General features: G+C 43.5%; 2 protein-coding genes across 6 annotated transcripts; one reads left to right on the top strand and one right to left on the bottom strand.

Moving 5' to 3' along the window:
• Window positions 1-157: 157 nt before the first annotated feature.
• On the top strand, window positions 158-10,268 carry Pus3 (pseudouridine synthase 3). Of its 3 annotated transcripts, none has more exons than XM_090319673.1 (5): window positions 158-449; window positions 1,009-1,248; window positions 7,699-8,118; window positions 8,228-8,793; window positions 9,501-10,268. In XM_090319673.1, exons 3-5 carry the CDS (start codon window positions 7,714-7,716, stop codon window positions 10,039-10,041), a joined length of 1,512 nt encoding a protein of 503 aa, XP_090175799.1. In that variant the 5' UTR covers window positions 158-449; window positions 1,009-1,248; window positions 7,699-7,713; the 3' UTR covers window positions 10,042-10,268. The 3 variants fall into 3 exon arrangements, with proteins under 3 accessions (XP_090175799.1, XP_090175798.1, XP_090175800.1); XM_090319672.1 differs by having other exon boundaries at window positions 1,009-1,756; XM_090319674.1 differs by lacking the exon at window positions 1,009-1,248.
• Window positions 3,000-7,041, bottom strand: Hyls1 (HYLS1 centriolar and ciliogenesis associated). Of its 3 annotated transcripts, none has more exons than XM_090319670.1 (3): window positions 6,919-7,041; window positions 6,510-6,698; window positions 3,000-4,302 (listed from the first exon to the last, which is right to left on the bottom strand). In XM_090319670.1, exons 2-3 carry the CDS (start codon window positions 6,515-6,517, stop codon window positions 3,357-3,359), a joined length of 954 nt encoding a protein of 317 aa, XP_090175796.1. In that variant the 5' UTR covers window positions 6,518-6,698; window positions 6,919-7,041; the 3' UTR covers window positions 3,000-3,356. The 3 variants fall into 3 exon arrangements, with proteins under 3 accessions (XP_090175796.1, XP_090175797.1, XP_090175795.1); XM_090319671.1 differs by having other exon boundaries at window positions 6,510-6,561; XM_090319669.1 differs by lacking the exon at window positions 6,510-6,698.
• Window positions 10,269-18,573: the final 8,305 nt, after the last annotated feature.

The raw sequence follows: 18,573 nt of genomic DNA, 5'->3' as shown, positions 1-18,573 counted from the left end.
GCGCGCGCAGGCGCAGAGGCCCACCTCGCGCGGGGGGGGCGGAGGGAGCGCCGAGCGGGGTCGGCGCGGGGGCCGAGCAGGAGCCCCCGCGGGTGCGTGCGGACGGGTCCGCGGGCTTTCGGTTCCGGCAGCTCCTCCCTTCCCAACAGGCGTCGTCTGCCGATTGAGGACGGGGGCGGGGTAGCCTTCCTGGACTGTGGCCGCCTGGTGACCGCTGTACCAGCTCCCTCAGCCCCCTCACCCGCTGCCCAAGACCCTTCTCCTGGCGTTGGGGCCTCCTCACCCCGCCCCTGCTTCGGGCCGCTTCTGTTCACCGGACAGTCGTGCCCGGCCCTCAGGATGTAAGCGAGTCTAGCAGATGGCGTGGGGAGGCGGAGGGCCAGCTGCCCACACACACACACACAGACACAGATGGGCTCGATCTGACCAACGCCGAGGAAGGAGTAGAGGTCAGTTTCCGCTCCTGCCCTAGATCCTGGGGACGTTGCCGTCCACTTGCTGGTTTAGATGTGAAAGCATCCATCCCCCCGAGATGCTTAGGTACAGCGTGATCACGTGCATTTATTTACATCACCCGGGGCAGATCCCTTACAATGATGCTAAATTTGAGAAGGAAACCTGATTTTTTTATTTTTTAAGCGGAATTTTGAGAGGTCAGTCAGTACTCCTGGAATGGGCGTAGAGGGGAGGAGGGATGCAAAACCCTAAGAAACAAAAGCTGTGGCCATGATCTCTCCGTGGTGCTGAAGTAACACCCTAGGTTCCTTTCCGGCACCTGTCAGGCTCCTCAGCCTGAAGTTGTAACGTTAACTTTTAGCCCTTGCATTTGCATTGTAAAAAAAAATAGTATGTTTGTCTCTCGGTGTTAATTTATCTAATTAAACTGGCTATCAAATCAGACCAAGATCGTCAGGTTTTTAATAACAGACATCGGAAAATTACCTCTTTCCTGCTATTTTAGCGCAGCACTAGAATTTCACTCTTGTTGATGTTGTGTTACTGCCGCAGGCTCTAGATTGTGCTTTGTAAGCCTGGAGAAAAGGTGGGCGCGCTAGAAAACCTCGGGAGCTGTGGATTTTGGCCTCGAAACTACATTTCCCACAATACCCGCTTGCACCTCCCGTGAGGCCTTGCGCACAGGCGGGAGAACGCTGAGGGAACGACTTCCTGTCCGGAGCCGGAAAGCGCGGCCGTGACCGGAAGGGGAGCGTGATCAGTCTGCAGTCTTGGATACACGTCCGCGGAGAGGTAGAGTGGAGGAATAGCTGAACGGTTATCTCCCCTTCCTCCCCCTCCCCCAACTCCTTCACCTGGGCTTTTGCAGGAAAGTGGTGGCACACGGGAGTAGAGCCTCTCCTAAAGCCCTGTTTTTTTTTTTTTTTTCTGTGTTCTGCCTGGAACTTCCTCTCCCCGCCGGGCTCCATTCGGTTCCGTGGTGGGAACTTAGCGGCGCCCCCGGCCCGTGGAGCCCCGCGTGCGGCACTGGTCAGAATTGTTGGCTCTGAGACAAAGCAGAAGTATACAGCCCGGGTTTCGATCCTTTGGGGGACTGCCTCACATGCCACGACTTCAGTACTGATCACGGCGCCCGTCCCCCAATCCTTTGCCAACCCGCTGGTTCCCCGTTTTTAACTTGAGAGAAACCTTTGGACGCTTGGTGGTGGCTGTTGTGTAGTGTGCTCAGCGCACACAAGAATTCGCCCGGCGGTCCCGGCACTGTTAGATGATTAGGAGCATCGGCTTCACCCTGCTAAGGGTAGGTCTACTGGGGGATGGGGGAGGGGGGCTGAGGAGCTGGAGCTGTGAGCTGCTGTGCTTCTACAGTTTGTCCCATGATTGGACTCGCCCCAGGTCTAATTCTTCAGTTAATAAAGGCGTTAAACTAGGATAATCATTTTGAGGAATTTTCGGCTTTCATACTTTCGGTAAAAATCACTAGTTAAAAGAAATGTTATCTTTGTACTCAGAATTCGATTTTGTCCCTGTACTATGCATGCTTGACTAAGATCATGCTGTGTGGATTACAATTTGTTTCACTTAAGTTTGTCTCTTCCCATATTAGTACCCGTGGTATTCTAATATCTTAATAGACATTCACTGTTGATGGGTAATTTTTAGTTGGGAACATACCCTGAACATAAGGAGTCAGAGAATACACATTTCCTACTGCTTAGTAGTGAAATGGGGTTGAATGCATTATGTAGCCTCATATACTATGTACAGAAAGTATTGGGATGAGTCGTTCATGTGTCCAGTATTTTTTTCTTCATTTATTCTTAAGACTTCAAATGCTAACACTAACAACTTACAAGTTTTATTCCTATTTTAGAAGTAGCCAGAATGTAACTTCCATTAATAAGGTGAACAGAATTAGTGCTTTGACCTCTATACAGTCTAGATGTTCGTATATATGCATTGTGATGCCAGATATATTTTGAGGGTTTTAATTTTTGAGGTACTAGGCCTCTGAGCATTCTTGCTTGGTGCTCTTTAAAAATTTTGAGTCATGCCTCCAACCTGGCTTTTTTGCTTGTTATCTTGGAGATAGTTTCTTTTCTGTATGACCTAGCTTCAAGCTATGATCCTCCAGATAATAGACTCCTGAATAGGTAGGGTTAAAGGTGTAAGCCACCAGCACCTTCCTGTATTTTGAAGTTTTAGTGTAGGGTAGGAACAGCCTTTAAGTGATAGGCATAATTTAAAAGAAAATCTGTGGTGTGGTATTCCAGAAGTAACAAGTGGTTGAGAAGAGAGGGAACTATGTTATTGAAATCTTCAAACAGAATATGGGGAAAGGTCTTATAATATCTGGGGGCATCTACTTAAAAGCATTTTAGATAACCTAAATGTATTTCTTTAGTTACAGGGGTGATCCTTTATAACTATGTAAAGAAAGATTTTGTTCTTTCCCTTTGGCTCTTTTACATCACAGGCAAGATCATGGCCTTGGTTTGAGACCATCTTACTTTGGGATCTAGTTAATACCACTCAAGCTCATGAATTTGCAAAACTCTTTAATGGATGAGCTACTGCCCACCAATGGTAAAAACACATTGAAACACAGTTCTCACTGGCCCATGACAAAAAGGTTATCAACAGAAATTGTACTTATGAACTAGACAAAATACAAATGCCAGGGAAGCTTTTCTTTCTCTGGCATGATTCTCTTGCAATTGTTGCATGTGAGGATGGAAATTCAAACTGGTGTCTCGTATCTATGTGATAATACAGCTAAGAAAGGCCAGTTGTGGATGAAGCCATTATATATAAAATTCTGTGGTCTTGATTATTTCAATTGAAGAGATATTAAGAACCAGGCTATTCAGTCAATCCTGTGGACAGAGATAGGTAAAGACTTAAGAAGGAGAAAGAGGGGAGGGAAGTTTCTTGGGCATAATGCCATTTGCAAGATCACAACGCACACCCCAACGAAGTGCAGATCTTTTCTTCTCAGTTGGTACTAAGTAGTTGTTTGGAACGTATACATGTTGAGGCTTGGATTGAGATTCTGTTCGGGAAAGCATCTGTTCTCGGACACCCCAGCGAAGCTCCTTCCTATGATCTTCACCAGGTAACCGCATTGAGTCCCAGTCTTTTTTGTACTCGAAATATCGAGCTACACGGTCTATCTTGCCCCGGTTTCGGCTTAACTGGTCCAGCTTTGGGAGAATAAAAGACTTAGGTCTGCTGGCAACAATCAGGTCTTGTTCATAAGCTGGAGGGCTCATTCCCCCTCTTTGTAAATAGCAAATAAGCTGTTCCTGGGAAATTCCTTCATACTCATCCGGTAGATTAAGTTTTTGTGGAGTACTGTCTTCAGATTCCCTGTCTTCCTGAAACTGAAGATTCATCAACCTTTGTCTTAAGTCCCAGAGATCCAGACCACTGTCTATGCTGCTGCCTGGCACAGAATCACTTTCTGATTCACTGACAATGGACTCATCTGTCACTTGGACCTCCCCTCCTGGTTTTCTACGTAGCACCTTTCTCTTCATCACTGGCTTTCGGAACTTTGGGGAGGCCTCTGAGACTGTGTCTGAAGTGACCTGACTTTCTGTGTGTTGGTACTGTGGTTGCACAGGAAAAGCAGGTCTCTTCCCTGAGGTTACCGAAGCTTTGCTATAAGGATCATACTGGTTAGACTGGACGTCTCGCTTCATATCCCCCTCACCCTGTCCTGCACAGATATGGGTAAAAGCTGTCGCAGCTGCTAACATTCGTTCTTCTGGTTCCATATGGGCCCATTTCTGTCCATCAGGCCCTGTGAGTTGCTCCATTGCTTCCTTTACACGGTAGGTCTGCCTACAAGATAGAACACTGATCAGTTTTCAGACACATTTCCATCTCACAAATCGCTCATTCTTCTCAGTTGCGTAGTTATGTAGGAAAAGAAAGGCTAAGGAAGGAACTACACATCTAGCAATCCTAGGACATCCTAGTATGGAAGTCGTTGGGAGGACTGCCTTCTTGTTCATCCCTCTTCCTATTGCTTTGCCACATTCAGTAGCTCTAAACAGTTAGGTTATGACATTCAGAACTTGAGAACATGTGTTATGGGGCAGAATGCTTTGTGTGTACAGTATGAAACAGGAGCTTAGAAGGTACTGTAGCTGGGCATGGTGGCTCACTCCTATAATCCTAGCTACTCAGGAGGCTGAGATCTGAAGCTCACAGTTCAAAGCCAGCCCAGGCACTAAAGACCAAGAGACTCTTATCTCCACTTAACCACTAGAAAACGGGAAGTGGGGCTGTGGGTCAAGGAGTAGTGCGGTAGCCTTGAGTTGAAGAGCTCAAGGACAGTGCCCAAGCCAGAAATTAAGCCCCACAACTGACCAAAAAAAAGGTACTATATGTATTTTTCTATGTGCTCACAGTTGTAAGATAAGATCTTGAGTAAAGTATGCATCAAGAAGCTAAATAACGTGCTTAAGTTACACAGCTAGGAAGAGAGTTGAAATTTTGACTCAGGTAATCAGGCTTCAGAATGATTTAACCTGAAGAACTATCAAAAGAGGAAGTAGTATGCTTATACTCACACAGATGTATGCGTGTATTATTAATATATTTCTAGTTGCTCAATCCATTCAAGTTGCCCTGCCACAGAAGTAATTTTTAAAATCTAACAGCCAAATATCCAGTGTTGGTTTCCTGCCTGGAGCTAAACGAGTATCTAGTGCCTAATTTGTGTCCCTACAATTTCTTTCTTTAATTCTCCCTCTCTCTCTTTTTTTTTTCTTGCCAGTCTTGGGGCTTGAACTCAGGGCCTACCTAGGCACTGTCCTTGAACCCTACTTGAGCCACAGCATCACTACTTCTAGCTTTTCTGTGCATGTGGTACTGAGGAATCAAACCCAAGGCTTTGTGTATGTTCTGCAAGCACTCTACCACTAGGCCACATTTGTGGCCCCTTTTAAATTAAAAACCCAACATGTAACATATACATATAACTTAAAATCAAGGACTTCTTGACCAAGCTGCACTGTCAAAAGTCTAATATCTCAGCCTTTATATGGCCATGAGCCAAACATTCCCCATTCCTTCTATAAAGGAAAACAGCACAAAACTCTGAACTTTTAAAATGTTATTGGTTTGTAGCTACAGCTGTATCAGCTGGCAGTAGAGCTGTATTGCCACAGTAAGACTTCAGAAGTTGCACTGAATTGCAATCCTATCACAATCATTTATTGAGACCTTAAAACAGCTTATAAGTTTTAACATACTGGGCAAACACATTGTTTAGATGGGTCCAAAGATATGTGCTCAGGATTGACAGCTATTGCTAATGTACTTACCTCTAAGGAACAGCACCAAGTCTACTAACAGTCCATTCCCTCTCCACAATGGGTGTGTGTGTGTGTGTTGGTTCTTTGGTTTGTACTCAGGATCTGAGAAGTGTCCTGCTTTTGGCTCTCTGGTGGTTAATTCTGGAGTTACAGATCTCATGGACTTTCCTGCCTAAGCTGGCTTTGAACTGCTTCCTCAGATCTCAGCTTCCTACATAGCTACAATTATAGGCGTGAGCCACTGATGCCTGGTCTCAAGGTAGCTTTACATCAAACTCTCATCCTTGCTGCCAGTTCCACCAAAGTTCTCATAAACTTTGAATTTATGTGACTTTAGTAAACCATTTTTAAAAGTAGGAAATGGTTGGTCTTTGTCCATTTACCACCACAGATTGCTTGACTTTGTCTTATTACCCCTTTGTTAAAACAGATGACATATTATGTTCCTAAATACGTATTAAACCCTTTGCCACTCATTTTACTTCTCTTTTGCTACATCATCAGCCCAGCCCTGTTGTTTAACTTTCAGCATTTTTTTTCATGGCAGTTTTTCTTTTTAGGGTGAGTCACATTTTGAAAGAGGTTCTGGGTTTCTAGAGTGTTTTACATAGAAATATATTTTCCACTCCATTATAAAAAAAAGTTATCGTTTTCATCCAGTAAGACATTTAAATAATCTACTTGACATAAATACACAAACTCAAATGGCAAGAACTGAACACCTACCTAGACATAGATGACCTTGCTTTACAACAGATGTGGAGATGATCTTCTGTAACTAAGTAACCATCAGTTATAGATTATCTAGGACTCTTCCACTCTTAAGAATGTTGTATGATTACTCTTCAGTTATTGAAATATACCAGGAATTTTAACATCAGTATCCAAATTACATCATTAGACTGACTCTTGGAACTGTTAGAGGTATAGAAATCTTTTATCAAAACATATATTCATTTTGGCTTTAAAGAGGGAGGGCTTAGGTTGGGAGGGGTTGAAGGAGAATGATGGAAGGGGTGACATAGATCAAAATGCATTGTACTTAAAAACTGATTTGTTGAATGGTAACCCCTCTGTACAACTACAAAGATAATAATGTAATTCAAGAATTAAAAGATCAGTAAGACACGGTTACCTTTTTTCTGCCATCAAAAGTTCTTAAAGTACAGTTTGTCTCCAACAAGGTTCTACTTCCAGTGTAAAGTATAATCTTCAGTTGGCCAACTTCTATTGTGACACCTCTGAAACAATAAAATACTGTAACATAAGCCACTTAATTATTTGGAACACTGGAAAAGAACAGAAACTCAGTAATAGTTCTAAATAGTTCATAGAAAGAAATATTATTAGGGAAATTAGATATAATTAGATATATAAAAAATCAAAAGGAAAGTTACAGGAAAAAAATGTATCATCTTGGTTAATGTAGAGAAATAAAATCTAGTTTGTTGTTGTTATTTTTTTGTTTTTGCCAGTCCTGGGGCTTGAGCTCAGGGCCTGCGTACTGCCTTGAGCATTCTCAAGGCCAGTGCTCTGTCACTTGAGCCACAGCCCCCTTCTGTGTATGTGTACCAGGGAATCAAACCAAGGACTTTGTGCATGCTAGACAAGCACTCTCTTACCACTAGGCAACACTCTCAGCCCAATCTAGATACCTTCTCTAGTTTTTTAAAAAGTAAATTTGAAAAGCAAAACAAAAACCTTATCAACGATGGGTCAGTATTTTTCCTTTTCCTCTGTGAACTGGCTAAATAGAATATAAAAGAATAATGTCTGGATGATCATCCACATTTAAGTAGTGCTTCTAGAATAAGCAAATACTCCAGGCAGCAAGTTAAATATCAGAAGCTATTTGAATATAAGAATATAACACTAAAGGAGATATACGGAAATTTATTCTTTGTTCTCTTTTCAGGTGGGGTGGACCTATATGATTGATTCCCGGGCTTGTCACATCATGGCTGAGAATGACACAGACAGAACCCAAATTGAGAAACTTCTAAAAAGAGTGCAAGAACTGGAGCAGGAAGTACAAAGACTTAAGAAAGAACAGGCCAACAACATCAAAGACTCAAACATTAAAGAAAATTCTTTAGGATCTGGAAAGACTAAGCGTACATTTGACTTCAGTGCATATGGCCGAAGACATGTAGCCCTAAGAATAGCCTATCTGGGCTGGGGGTACCAGGGATTTGCTAGTCAGGAAAACACAAACAATACCATTGAAGAGAAACTGTTTGAGGCCTTAACCAAGACCCGACTGGTAGAAAGCAGACAGACTTCCAACTATCACCGGTGTGGTCGAACAGACAAAGGAGTTAGTGCCTTTGGACAGGTAAGGACCAGGAAACTGGAAACTGTTTCTCAAAGCAAGCTATCCTATACCCGAGTATCTAGTAGCCATCCAGAATGCTCTAAAACAGTGTCTTTCTCTGATTCCACAGGTTATTTCTCTTGACCTACGTTCTCAGGTTCCAAGGGGCAAGGATACAGAAGCTGTTCATGTAAAAGATGAACCCAATGATCCTACAAAAGAGATCCGTTACACCCACATCCTTAATCGAGTACTCCCTCGAGACATCCGTGTACTGGCCTGGGCCCCTGTAGAACCTAGCTTCAGTGCTAGGTTTAACTGTCTGGAGCGGACATACCGATATTTCTTCCCTCGTGCTGACTTAGATATTGTAACCATGAATTGTGCAGCTCAGAAGTATGTTGGCACCCATGATTTCAGGAACTTGTGTAAAATGGATGTGGCCAATGGAGTGATTAATTTCCAAAGGACAATTCTGTCTGCTCAAGTACAACTAGTGGGCCAGAGCCTGAGTGAGGAGAGATGGCAAGCACCTTTCCAGTTATGCCAGTTTGAAGTGACAGGTCAGGCATTCCTGTATCATCAAGTCCGATGTATGATGGCTATCCTATTTCTGATTGGCCAGGGAATGGAGAAGCCAGAAGTTATTGATGAATTGCTGAACATAGAGAAAAATCCCCAGAAACCGCAATACAGGTAAGATAAACCAAACAAAATCAAACCATATCCTGTCTAAGTAACAAGGTTACTGATTCTGCCTACGTGGAACTTTTAATCTAATTTGCAAAATGTTAGCCTGCGGAAAAGACTGATAGCTTCTAATTTTCTCACTATTCAAGCCCCAAAATGATGCCACATGTGTAGTTTTCTTAGTTTTTGTAAAAGTATACTTATCACCATATCTTCTCGCTTTTCTGAATTTATGTTACCAGCTAATGCAGATCTGGTAAAATTAAAACATGACTATTGAAACTATTCCTGTTAAATCATCTTGTTTTACTCAGTCCAAGCTGCTGGTACAGAAAAGGCAGAAAATCAGTTTTTCCTCTGAGAACAAGCCGAGGTCAGGTATCTACCAGTAGTTCACTCCCAAGCTGTGAAAAATGCCATGGACAAGCTTGGATAAATACTATTATCTGTTTAAAATCATGCAACATGGTAGAGCCATGGCTTGTGCACTTCTCAATGACTTGTTACCACCGATGGTTACCTAATATTAATTAAATTGGTTTATGTGTATGTTAAATAGTAATAAAGTTGTTCCAGGTTAAAATTATCTTCTAAGCAATTATTTTCTTAGCAATTGTACAGTGATGAGTTCTCCCACCCAACCCCATTGTAAACCTAGTTAAACATGTTTTTAAAAGAATAGACTGCATAGTAATCTATACTTCTCTTTCCAGTATGGCTGTAGAATTTCCTCTAGTCTTATACAACTGTAAATTTGAAAATGTCCAGTGGATCTATGATCAGGAAGTTCAAGAATTCAACGTTACCCATCTACAACAATTCTGGGCTAGTCATGCAGTTAAAACTCACATGCTGTATAATATGCTACAAGGACTGGACTCTGTTACCATTCCCTGTGGGACAGGACCAGAGACAGATGACACAACAGAATGGAGAGACACTAAGCCCTCTGTCATAAAGCAAACCAGTGCCTTCATAGAGGGAGTAAAAAGGCGCACGTATAGGCCCCTCATGGATCGTCCTAAATGCCAAGGATTGGAATCCCGGATCGAGCATTTTGTACGTAGAGGACGCATTGAATACCCACATTTACTTCATAAGGATGAAACAAAAGTCAAAAGGGACTGTAATGATCCACTAGAGGAAGAGAATACTATTTTGGAGAAACCAACAAAGAGAGTGTGTGTCGATGCAGAAATTAAAAACAGTTTAATCACAGGATCTAAGAAGCAACAAGCAACTAGTGGTATGTAGGTAGAAAGTACATACAAAGAGTTCCATTGCAAGAAGTCTTAGGAAGTTTGATCAGTTTTAAAATAAAGGTAAGGCCCGATTGAGGAAGTTCTGACATGACAAAATTTAAGCATTCTATCACCTCAGTTCAGAAGTATTAAGAGATGGAAGAAAAAGTCATTGTAAATTACTTACATATGAGCACTGTGCCTTGTATACAAATTTATTAAAGCCTATGACAAATATCACATTTGTGGTGTCATTCCTTTAAATGACAGTGAAATAATTATTACTTATCTGAGTCCTCATGAAGAGCTCTGGCATGTCTGTTTCTGAAGAGAATTTAAAAATACCAGTTCTTTCAGTTAACAGTCCAATAAACTTTTAGTACCAGGTGTGCATGTAACTACTTGACAGGATACAGGTAAGAGTATATAAGTCTCAAGTGAAGAGGTATGTTTTCTGTGAATATTCTGTAAATATTCTGTAAACACTGGGCCAGTGTTTGCCAACTCCTGGACTGCTTGTCTTAAAAAAAGTCTACTGGATGCCTGTGATTCTAGGTACTCAGAAGGCTGAAATCTGAGGATCATGGTTTGAAGCCAGTCCAGGCAAGAAAATCCACTGGACTCCAAATTAACCATAAAAAAGTTATTAGTAGAGCTATAGCTCAACGTTGAGTAAAGCTAACCTCGAGTAAAGCTCAGGGACAGTACCCAGACCCTGAGTGCAAGCCTCAGGACTGGCACAACAAAAAGGGTTATATATAAGCTGGAATCCTACACAAGTTAGAGCCAGTTAAGTGGGATAAAGTTTGAGTTTTGCTTGTCTGAAAGCAGTGTCAACCCCTAAGATAATTATAAATGTCAATATTTATTCAGAAGTCTTTAAAGTTTTTAATACATTATCTCAGATAAAATCTCAGCAGATAGACTACACAAGTAAAGTTTCACCAAGGATTTGAAGAAATTACAAGTGATGTACCCTCCACTCAAGAGGAGCTGCAGTACAATAGCTTTTACATCCCAGCAGAGGGAACCAGAAAATATCCCCATTTTAGAGATGGGAAACAGTGATAATAATGTAAGATTTGTCCCTTAATTTTTAAAATCTGGATTTTAGTGTCCTCACCAAGGATGATAGAATATCCTTAAACATGTAAAAACAAAACACTTCTTTTTGCCCCAACCAGTTTGAACTTGGGGCCTTGCTTTCTAGGCAAGAGCACTACAGCAGGGCTGGGAGTGTGGCTTAGTTGTAGAGTGCTTGCCTAGCATGCATGAAGCCCTGGGTTTGATTCCTCAGTACCATGTACACAGAAAAAGCTGGAAGCCCTGGGTTTGATTCCTCAGTACCATGTACACAGAAAAAGCTGGAAGTGGCACTGTAGCTCAAGTGATAGAGTGCTAGCCTTGAGCAAAAGGAGTTCAGGGACAGTGTCTAGACCCTGAGTTCAAGCCCCAGGACTGGCAAAAGAAAAAGAAAGAAAAGGAAGAAAGAAAGGAAAAGCAAACAAGCTCTACACTTGAGCCACATACCCACCATTTTGCTTTAGTTTATCTTTCAGTTAGGCCTCCCACACTGCTGAGATTATAGGTATGAAACCCCATGCTTTGCTCTTTTGCTGATAGCTTTTTGTTGGCTAACCTCAAACCATGTTGTTCTGCTAGACTAATGGATTATAGGCATGAGTCACTGTACTGACCAAAGGTACTTTCTCAGTTTCTTACCTTATTTCATTGTACCTTGATTGGCATTGAGGGGTTTTTTGTTGTTCTGAATAAGTAACCCTAGAAAAGAAAGACAGAGTTTAAGAAATCATTCCTTAGCCAGGCATGGGGACTCATGCCTGTAATCCTAGCTACTCCAGAGGCTGAGATCTAAGGATCACAGTTCAAAGCCAGCCCGGGAAGGAAAGTCCTTAAGACCCCTTATTTCCAATTAACCACCAGCAAACAGGAAGTGGTGCTGTGGCTCATTATAGAGCACTAGCCTTGAGCTGAAGACCTCAGGGACAGAGCCCAGGCCCAGAGTTCAAGCCCCAGGACCAACAAAAAAAAAGAAAGATCATTCTTCTAAAGAAATCCAAGGGCTGGAGGCATAGTGTACCACCTGGTTAAGTGTGAGGCCCTTAGTTTAAACCCTCCTCCCAAAGTTAATTCTAAAACAATGACACACAGGACAAAAAGCACTAAAAGCTATATATTAAGAGATTCTGAAGAGGCAAAAGAGGATCAGAATCAGATCTTCAGGTGAAATTCTTTCAAGGTTGACTATGCTATCAAGTTAAAAGTAAACTTTTTAACTTCCTTCTTTCTTCCTTCCCTTCCTTGCTTCCTGAATACCAGCATTGAACTCAGGGCCTTGTACTCTCACTCGACTTGCTTGCCCAGGGCTGGTGATCTAATCGATCCACACTTCAAATTAACTGGAGACGTTCTAGACCACTATCCTCCAGATCTCACCTTCCAGAGAAGGCAGGATTACAGGTGGGTTAGTGATTAACCAGTTTTACAGTTTTATTTTTGACAGTTAACAGAGAAATAATAGGACAGTCATCACAGATGAAGCAAATGAAAAGCCCCAAATCTATCTTTATGAAATTACTCATTATCAGAGGAAGTATTTATATTACCGACTGTGTTCTAAATAAATGGGCCCTAAACATGTTTGAAGCAAATTAGGGTTTAGACCAGCAGTAGGGGCATCGAGCCCTTCAGCTGCACAAAGGCTTCAGACCCACTTGGTGCATGGCAGGGCAGAATGTATGCTGCTCATGGGCTGCCCATGGCTCATCTGCCTGCACCACAATTTTGTTTGGCCCCCAAACGATGTTATAAACATCTAAACGGCCCTTTGAAGAATGAATGCGCCCCACCCCTGGCTTAGACCTGGCTTTTTCCTTTTTTAAAAACATTTCTTTTTTCCTGGTCAGTTGTGGGTCTTAAACTCTGGTCTTGGGTGCTGTCCGTGAGCTCTTCAGCTCCAGGCTAGCACTCATCACTTTGAGCCACAGTGCCACTTCTGGTTTTCTGGTGGTTAGCTGGAGATAAGAGACTCACAGACTCATGCCTGGGCTGGCTTTGAATGGGGATCCTCAGATTTCGGCCTCCTGAGTAGCAAGGATTACAGGCATGAACCACCAAGCTCTGGCCAGCTTTTTCCATTTTTTAAATAAACTTATTTTAATAAGTTGTAAAGTAAAAATGAAAATATATGTACATATAGTGCTTTGCAGGGCTCTGGCTAGGTAGGGAGAAATCTGACAAACCAAGAGATTGGTTGATAGCACAGATATTATACAATGACTAAAGTGTTTTTCTGTTTTTTTCAGTTATGACACACTCCCCTGCCTCCAAACATGTGTAGCTCTTCACAATAAAGAAAGGTAAACCTTAACAAAACCCCTTGGTCATGGCCAATTCTTTTAATACTAAGATGTGATGGTGTGAGATGGGAGGCGTGGCCCAAGTGGTAGAGCCCCTGCTTAGCAAACAAGGCTCTGAGTTCAAACCCTAAAAGAAACAACCTTAATACCTAACAATATTTTTCTTCAAAAGTCTTAAGTGATGCAGTATCCTAGCTTTAGCTAGGTACAAATGGAAGGATTTCTAGAGTAGAATGTTAGGTATTTTCAATGTAGATAGAGCAGGGTCTGAAGTTATAACAGGTTCCTCAACCACATGGAGGTAAGTGGACAGCTTGAAGAATCAAGCACTAAGCTGAGTGCTGGTGGCTCACACATGTAATTCTAGCTACTTGTGAGGCTGAGAATAAGAGAATCATGGTTTGAGGCCAGCTTGGGTGGAAAAGTTCTTGAGACCCTTTTCTCAAACTATAGTTCAGCACAGTGGTATCCTAAATTAAGTGGAAGGTGTGGATCATGGGTCCAGGCCAGCCTGGGCAGAAATGTCTGTGAAATCCTATCTCAGCAAAGGGAAGCTGGACGAGGTTGTGCATGTCTATGATCCCAGTAACTATGGGAAGCCTAAGACAGGCTCAGTTTAGGCTGCCCAGGCAGAAAACAAGTCACTGCCCTAAAAATAATCAGAGAAAACAACAAAAACATGGCTCAGTGGTAGTGCCAGACTAAGTACGCTTGAGGCATTGAATTAAAACTCACACATTCATTAAAAATAGTAGTAGCTCTAGAAGTAGTGATCAATATATATAATCCCAACTACTAAGGAGGTGCAGCAATAGAAGGATCAAGTTTTGAGGCAAAACTTCAAGACCTTATGTAAAGGAGGAAAACACAAAAACCCAAAACCTAAAATTGAAAGGACTAGTTGAGCACTCTTGCTGTAGAGACTTTCCTAAGTGGAAGGTTCTGAATTTAATCTATTGTGACAGGTTAAAAAAAAATAATGTTTAGGGGCTGGGAGTTTGGCCTAGTGGTAAGAGTGCTTGCCTAGCATGCACAAAGACCCGGGTTGGATTCCTTGGTACCACATACTTAGAAAAAGCCAGAAGTGGTGCTGAGGCTCAAGTGGTAGAGTTCTAGCCTTGAGAAAAATCCAAGGACAGTGCTCAGGCCCTGAGCTTAAGCCCAGGACTGGCAAAAAAAAAAAAAAAAGTCTACATTTGATGTAGAAACATTCTTTGTATATTATTGAGGGAATGAGGCACATTGTATTTGGCTAGTACTCAACTACTTGAACCATGCCTCCAGCCCTGCCTTTTGCACGGTATTTGGGAGCTGGAGCCTTGAAGACTTTCCTGTTCAGACTGGTTTCGAACCCCAATCCTCCAGGTGTCAACTCTCCTGAGTTGCTAGGAGTACAGATACGAGCCACCAGTGTATTGGCTGCATTTAAGGTAGGATCTTGCTTCTTACCCAGGATCAGGCCTGGGCCTGGGTCAGAACCCCTCCTATTTTTTGCTTTCCACAACAGAATAAATTTCATGAACTTCTACCCAGGCAGGCTTGGAACCTTGGAACCAGGATCCTCTCCACTGCTAGAATGATAGATGCATTATTAGTTAGCGTGTGTGTGTGTGTGTGTGTGTGTGTGTGTGTGTGTGTGTGTGTGCGCGTGTGTGCGCGTGTGTTTCCAGGCCTGGGGCTTGAATTCAGGGCCTGGGGACTGCCTTGAAGCTTCTTTTTTGCTCAAGGCTAGCACTCCACCACTTGAGCCACAGCGCCCCTGCCAGCCTTTAGTACTCATGAGTGCTAGGCAAGCACTGTCACCAAGCCATATTCCCCGCCAGTGTGTGATTAAAAAACAATACTGAAAGACTGGCTTTCAGCGCAGGGTGGGGCCTGGCTATGCTAAAGCATCGCGTGTCAGGTGAGGAGGCCCCCCGGGGCGCTCCGATGCTTCCCTGGGGAGGGTCCCCGGCCTCGCCCTCCGGCTGGGGCAGCCCGCACGACGTGTGACCTCGAGCGGCGACGGACGCCCGGCGCCCCGCGGCCGGCACCGCAAGGCTGGCTCGGCAAACCCGCCCTGCGTTTACCTGGCTGCAGGTGCGGGATACCCCGGGGGACCGGGGACGCCCCCGTCCCCCGGACTCGATGCCACCCAACCCGGGTTTCCGCAACCCCCAGCCCCGCCGCTCTCCGCATCCGCCCCACTCACCTGGTCCCCCGCGCTCCGCTCGCCACTCGAGTCCCGGAGCCCGCACGGCTAGCCGAGCGCCGACGGCTTCCGTTAGGGTCCTTCGGCCGCGCAAGCGCAGAAAGCACTGCCGTTAACGACCGGGGTTTAAACCCCGCGAGCGAACCCGCGCCCTCGGCCCCGCCCCCCAGCGCTCTGATTGGTCTATAGAGCCAACGTATTCCATATCTACATTATAATTGGTTCACATTTTCTTTGGCCCCACCCCCGCCCCTCCACACCACACCCACAGGTACCCGGAAGGCCGGGATTGCTGGCGCCTAGTTGGAACTGTCCAAACCCGCCTGGCCTGCGCGTGTAAACTGTAACCACTGGTGTTAAATGTGGCGGCGCGGTTAGGCTTTGGCAGCCGAGTGACCCTCTGACATTCCCGGTTCTTACATATTCTTTTTATTTGTGCCAATACTGGGGCCTGAACTCAGGATTTAATGCTGTTCTTTAGCTTTTTTGTTTGACTGGTGCTCTACACTTGAACCACAACTTCACTTTTTGACTTTCTGCTGGGTAATTGGATGTGTTTCATCGTTGTCTTTCCTGCCCCCAATCACATTCCTCCACCTTTCAGCCTTAGGGATTACAGGGGTGAGCCACCTTTGCCTGGCATGACCATTTTTGTTGTTTTAATATACCTTAAAAAAAGGGAAAAAAAAAAAAGCCTAGTGTGCCTTTGGGAGTTGCCTGAGGATAAGACCTGGAAAAGCAAAAATAGGTCCCGAGAGCTATTATTCCACTTGTTGCCAAGGCATAAAATCCAACACTATTTTAGGTCCCCAGGGTCACATACAACAAGATGTTGTGAAGTTCAATTTACATTATTCCTTAAATTCAGAATTGAGTGGGAGGGGGTAATCTCACCGTATCTCTTCTTCTTTTATCTCTGTTACCTCTAAGGCACTTGGGATTTTTCAGAGAAGAAAATAGAATGAATGAAGCAAAGAAGGTGGCAAATGTAGGTGCTTGGAGAGTTTGAGTACCTACGGTTAGATTAGCAAACAGAGCACCTATTCTTTTCCTTCGTCTGGAACAGATCCAGGATTTTGTCATGCTTGCATGACACTTTTCTTTGGCATTGAATCTGCAATCAATATATCTTAGAAAACCGAAGAGTAGACAGATTTGTTTTCTTAACCACTGCTTTGAACATCCAATATTGTCCCTTGCACACACACACACACACACGTACACATATGCCACATGCATGCACTTTTACCTTTGAAAATCTTCAATACCACCTACAAAGTTTCTTCACCTTTTTTTCCCCCTATGGGGCTTGAACTCAAAGCCTCCTGTTTGCTAAGACAGGCAATTCTGCCAAATGAGTCACACCTCTACTCCATTTTGATACCAAACTGTGATCCTTCTATGACTTGATGAATAGCTAGGATTGCAGGTTTCAGCCACCACAAATAGCCCATATTTCACGTTTTAAATAGTATCTATTCAACCCTATTTTTTTTTGATGGATCACTTACATTTGTGTAGGTCAGATCCCTGTAGTCTTCCAAAATCCACAGATCCATGTCAAGAAACAAGCCTATATTTCAACATTTCAAAAGGAATTGTATATAATAAAGCCTAATCAATTCAGCTCTAATAGTTAACTCATGACCAGTCTTATTGTCTTTATATCGTTATTCTTGCCTCCTGTAATAATTTGAAGTTAATATCAGGTGTTGAAGATTACAAATATTTCAGTAAAATGTCTCTTTTTTTTTTTTTTGCCAGTCCTGGACTTGAACTCATGCCTGAGCACTGTCCTTGGGCTTTCTCCAGGCTAGCGAGTCACAGAACCACTTCCAGCTTTTTCTATGTATGTGATACCAAGGAATCGAACCTGAGTCTTCTTCCATGCTAGGCAAGCACTCTACCAATAGGCCAAACTCCAGGCCCTAAAATCTCTTTTTGTTGTTGTTGTTTTTGCCAGTTGTGGGGATTGAACTCAAGGCCTGAGCACTGTCCTTAGACTTTTTTCTCAAGGCTAGAGCTCTATCACTTGAGCCACAGTACCACTTCCAACTTTTTCTATGTATGTGGTACCAAGGAATTGAACCTGGGTCTTCGTGCATGTTAGGCAAGCACTCTACCACTAAACCAAATTCCTGGCCCCAAATCTCTCTCCCTCTCTCCTCCCTCCCTCCCTCCCTCCCTCCATCTCCTCCTCCTCCTCCTCCTCCTCCTCCTCCTCCTCCTCCTCCTCCTCCTCCTCCTCTTCCTCCTCCTCCTCCTTCTTCCTCTCTCTCTCTCTCTCTCTCTCTCTCTCTCTCTCTCTCTCTCTCTCTCTCTCTCCTCCTCCTCCTCCTCCTTCTTTTTCTTTTTCTTCTTCTTCTTCTTCTTCTTCTTCTTCTTCTTCTTCTTCTTCTTCTTCTTCTTCCTCTCTCTCTCTCTCTCTCTCTCTCTCTCTCTCTCTCTCTCTCTCTCTCTCTCTCTCTCTCTCTCCCTTTTTCTCTCTCTCTCTCTCTGAAGAGATCTTTAAGTTGTCTGAGACAACCCTTCAATATATAACCCAAGCCAGGCTCAAATGTGAGATCATCCTACTTCAGCCTCGTGAGTGCTGAGATTAAAAGCATAGGCCTATAATCCATCATGCCTGGAAAAGGACATTGAAAGGCATAGCCATAACATTGCAATTACATCTAACATAACATGGTTTCTGAATGCCATTGAAGTTACTAGTTTATGTTTTCTACTTCCCTCCTCCCGTCCCTACTCCTCTCTGCCCCTTTACTTCCTTAAACGAGGATCAAAATTCTACCATTGTGATTTACTGTTATGTCTTTCCAGTTTCTTTTATAAATTTCTCCCTTTTTGCCAGTCCTGGGGATTGAACTCATGGCCTAGGCACTTTGTCTCAAATGCCCAGTTTTCCAAGGACCCTGTATGGGTTCCTCAATGGCCCCTCCCGTCCGAGAAATTGGCAGTTGCCCATAATTTGGTA

The sequence above is a fragment of the Megascapheus bottae genome, chromosome 27 (genome assembly GCF_031878675.1).
Source record: "Megascapheus bottae isolate mThoBot1 chromosome 27, mThoBot2.hap1, whole genome shotgun sequence".
Taxonomy (NCBI): domain Eukaryota; kingdom Metazoa; phylum Chordata; class Mammalia; order Rodentia; family Geomyidae; genus Megascapheus; species Megascapheus bottae.
Note: the sequence above shows the minus strand (reverse complement) of the source record. Positions and strands in the feature narration are given on the sequence as shown.

Bases quoted from the DNA above. Each gene is read 5' to 3' on its own strand.
- Pus3 (XM_090319672.1), top strand. From the start codon at position 1,724: ATGATTAGGAGCATCGGCTTCACCCTGCTAAGG. The intron at 8,119-8,227 runs GTAAGGACCAGG...CTGATTCCACAG, and splicing joins GAGTTAGTGCCTTTGGACAG to GTTATTTCTCTTGACCTACG. The intron at 8,794-9,500 runs GTAAGATAAACC...TTCTCTTTCCAG, and splicing joins CCCCAGAAACCGCAATACAG to TATGGCTGTAGAATTTCCTC.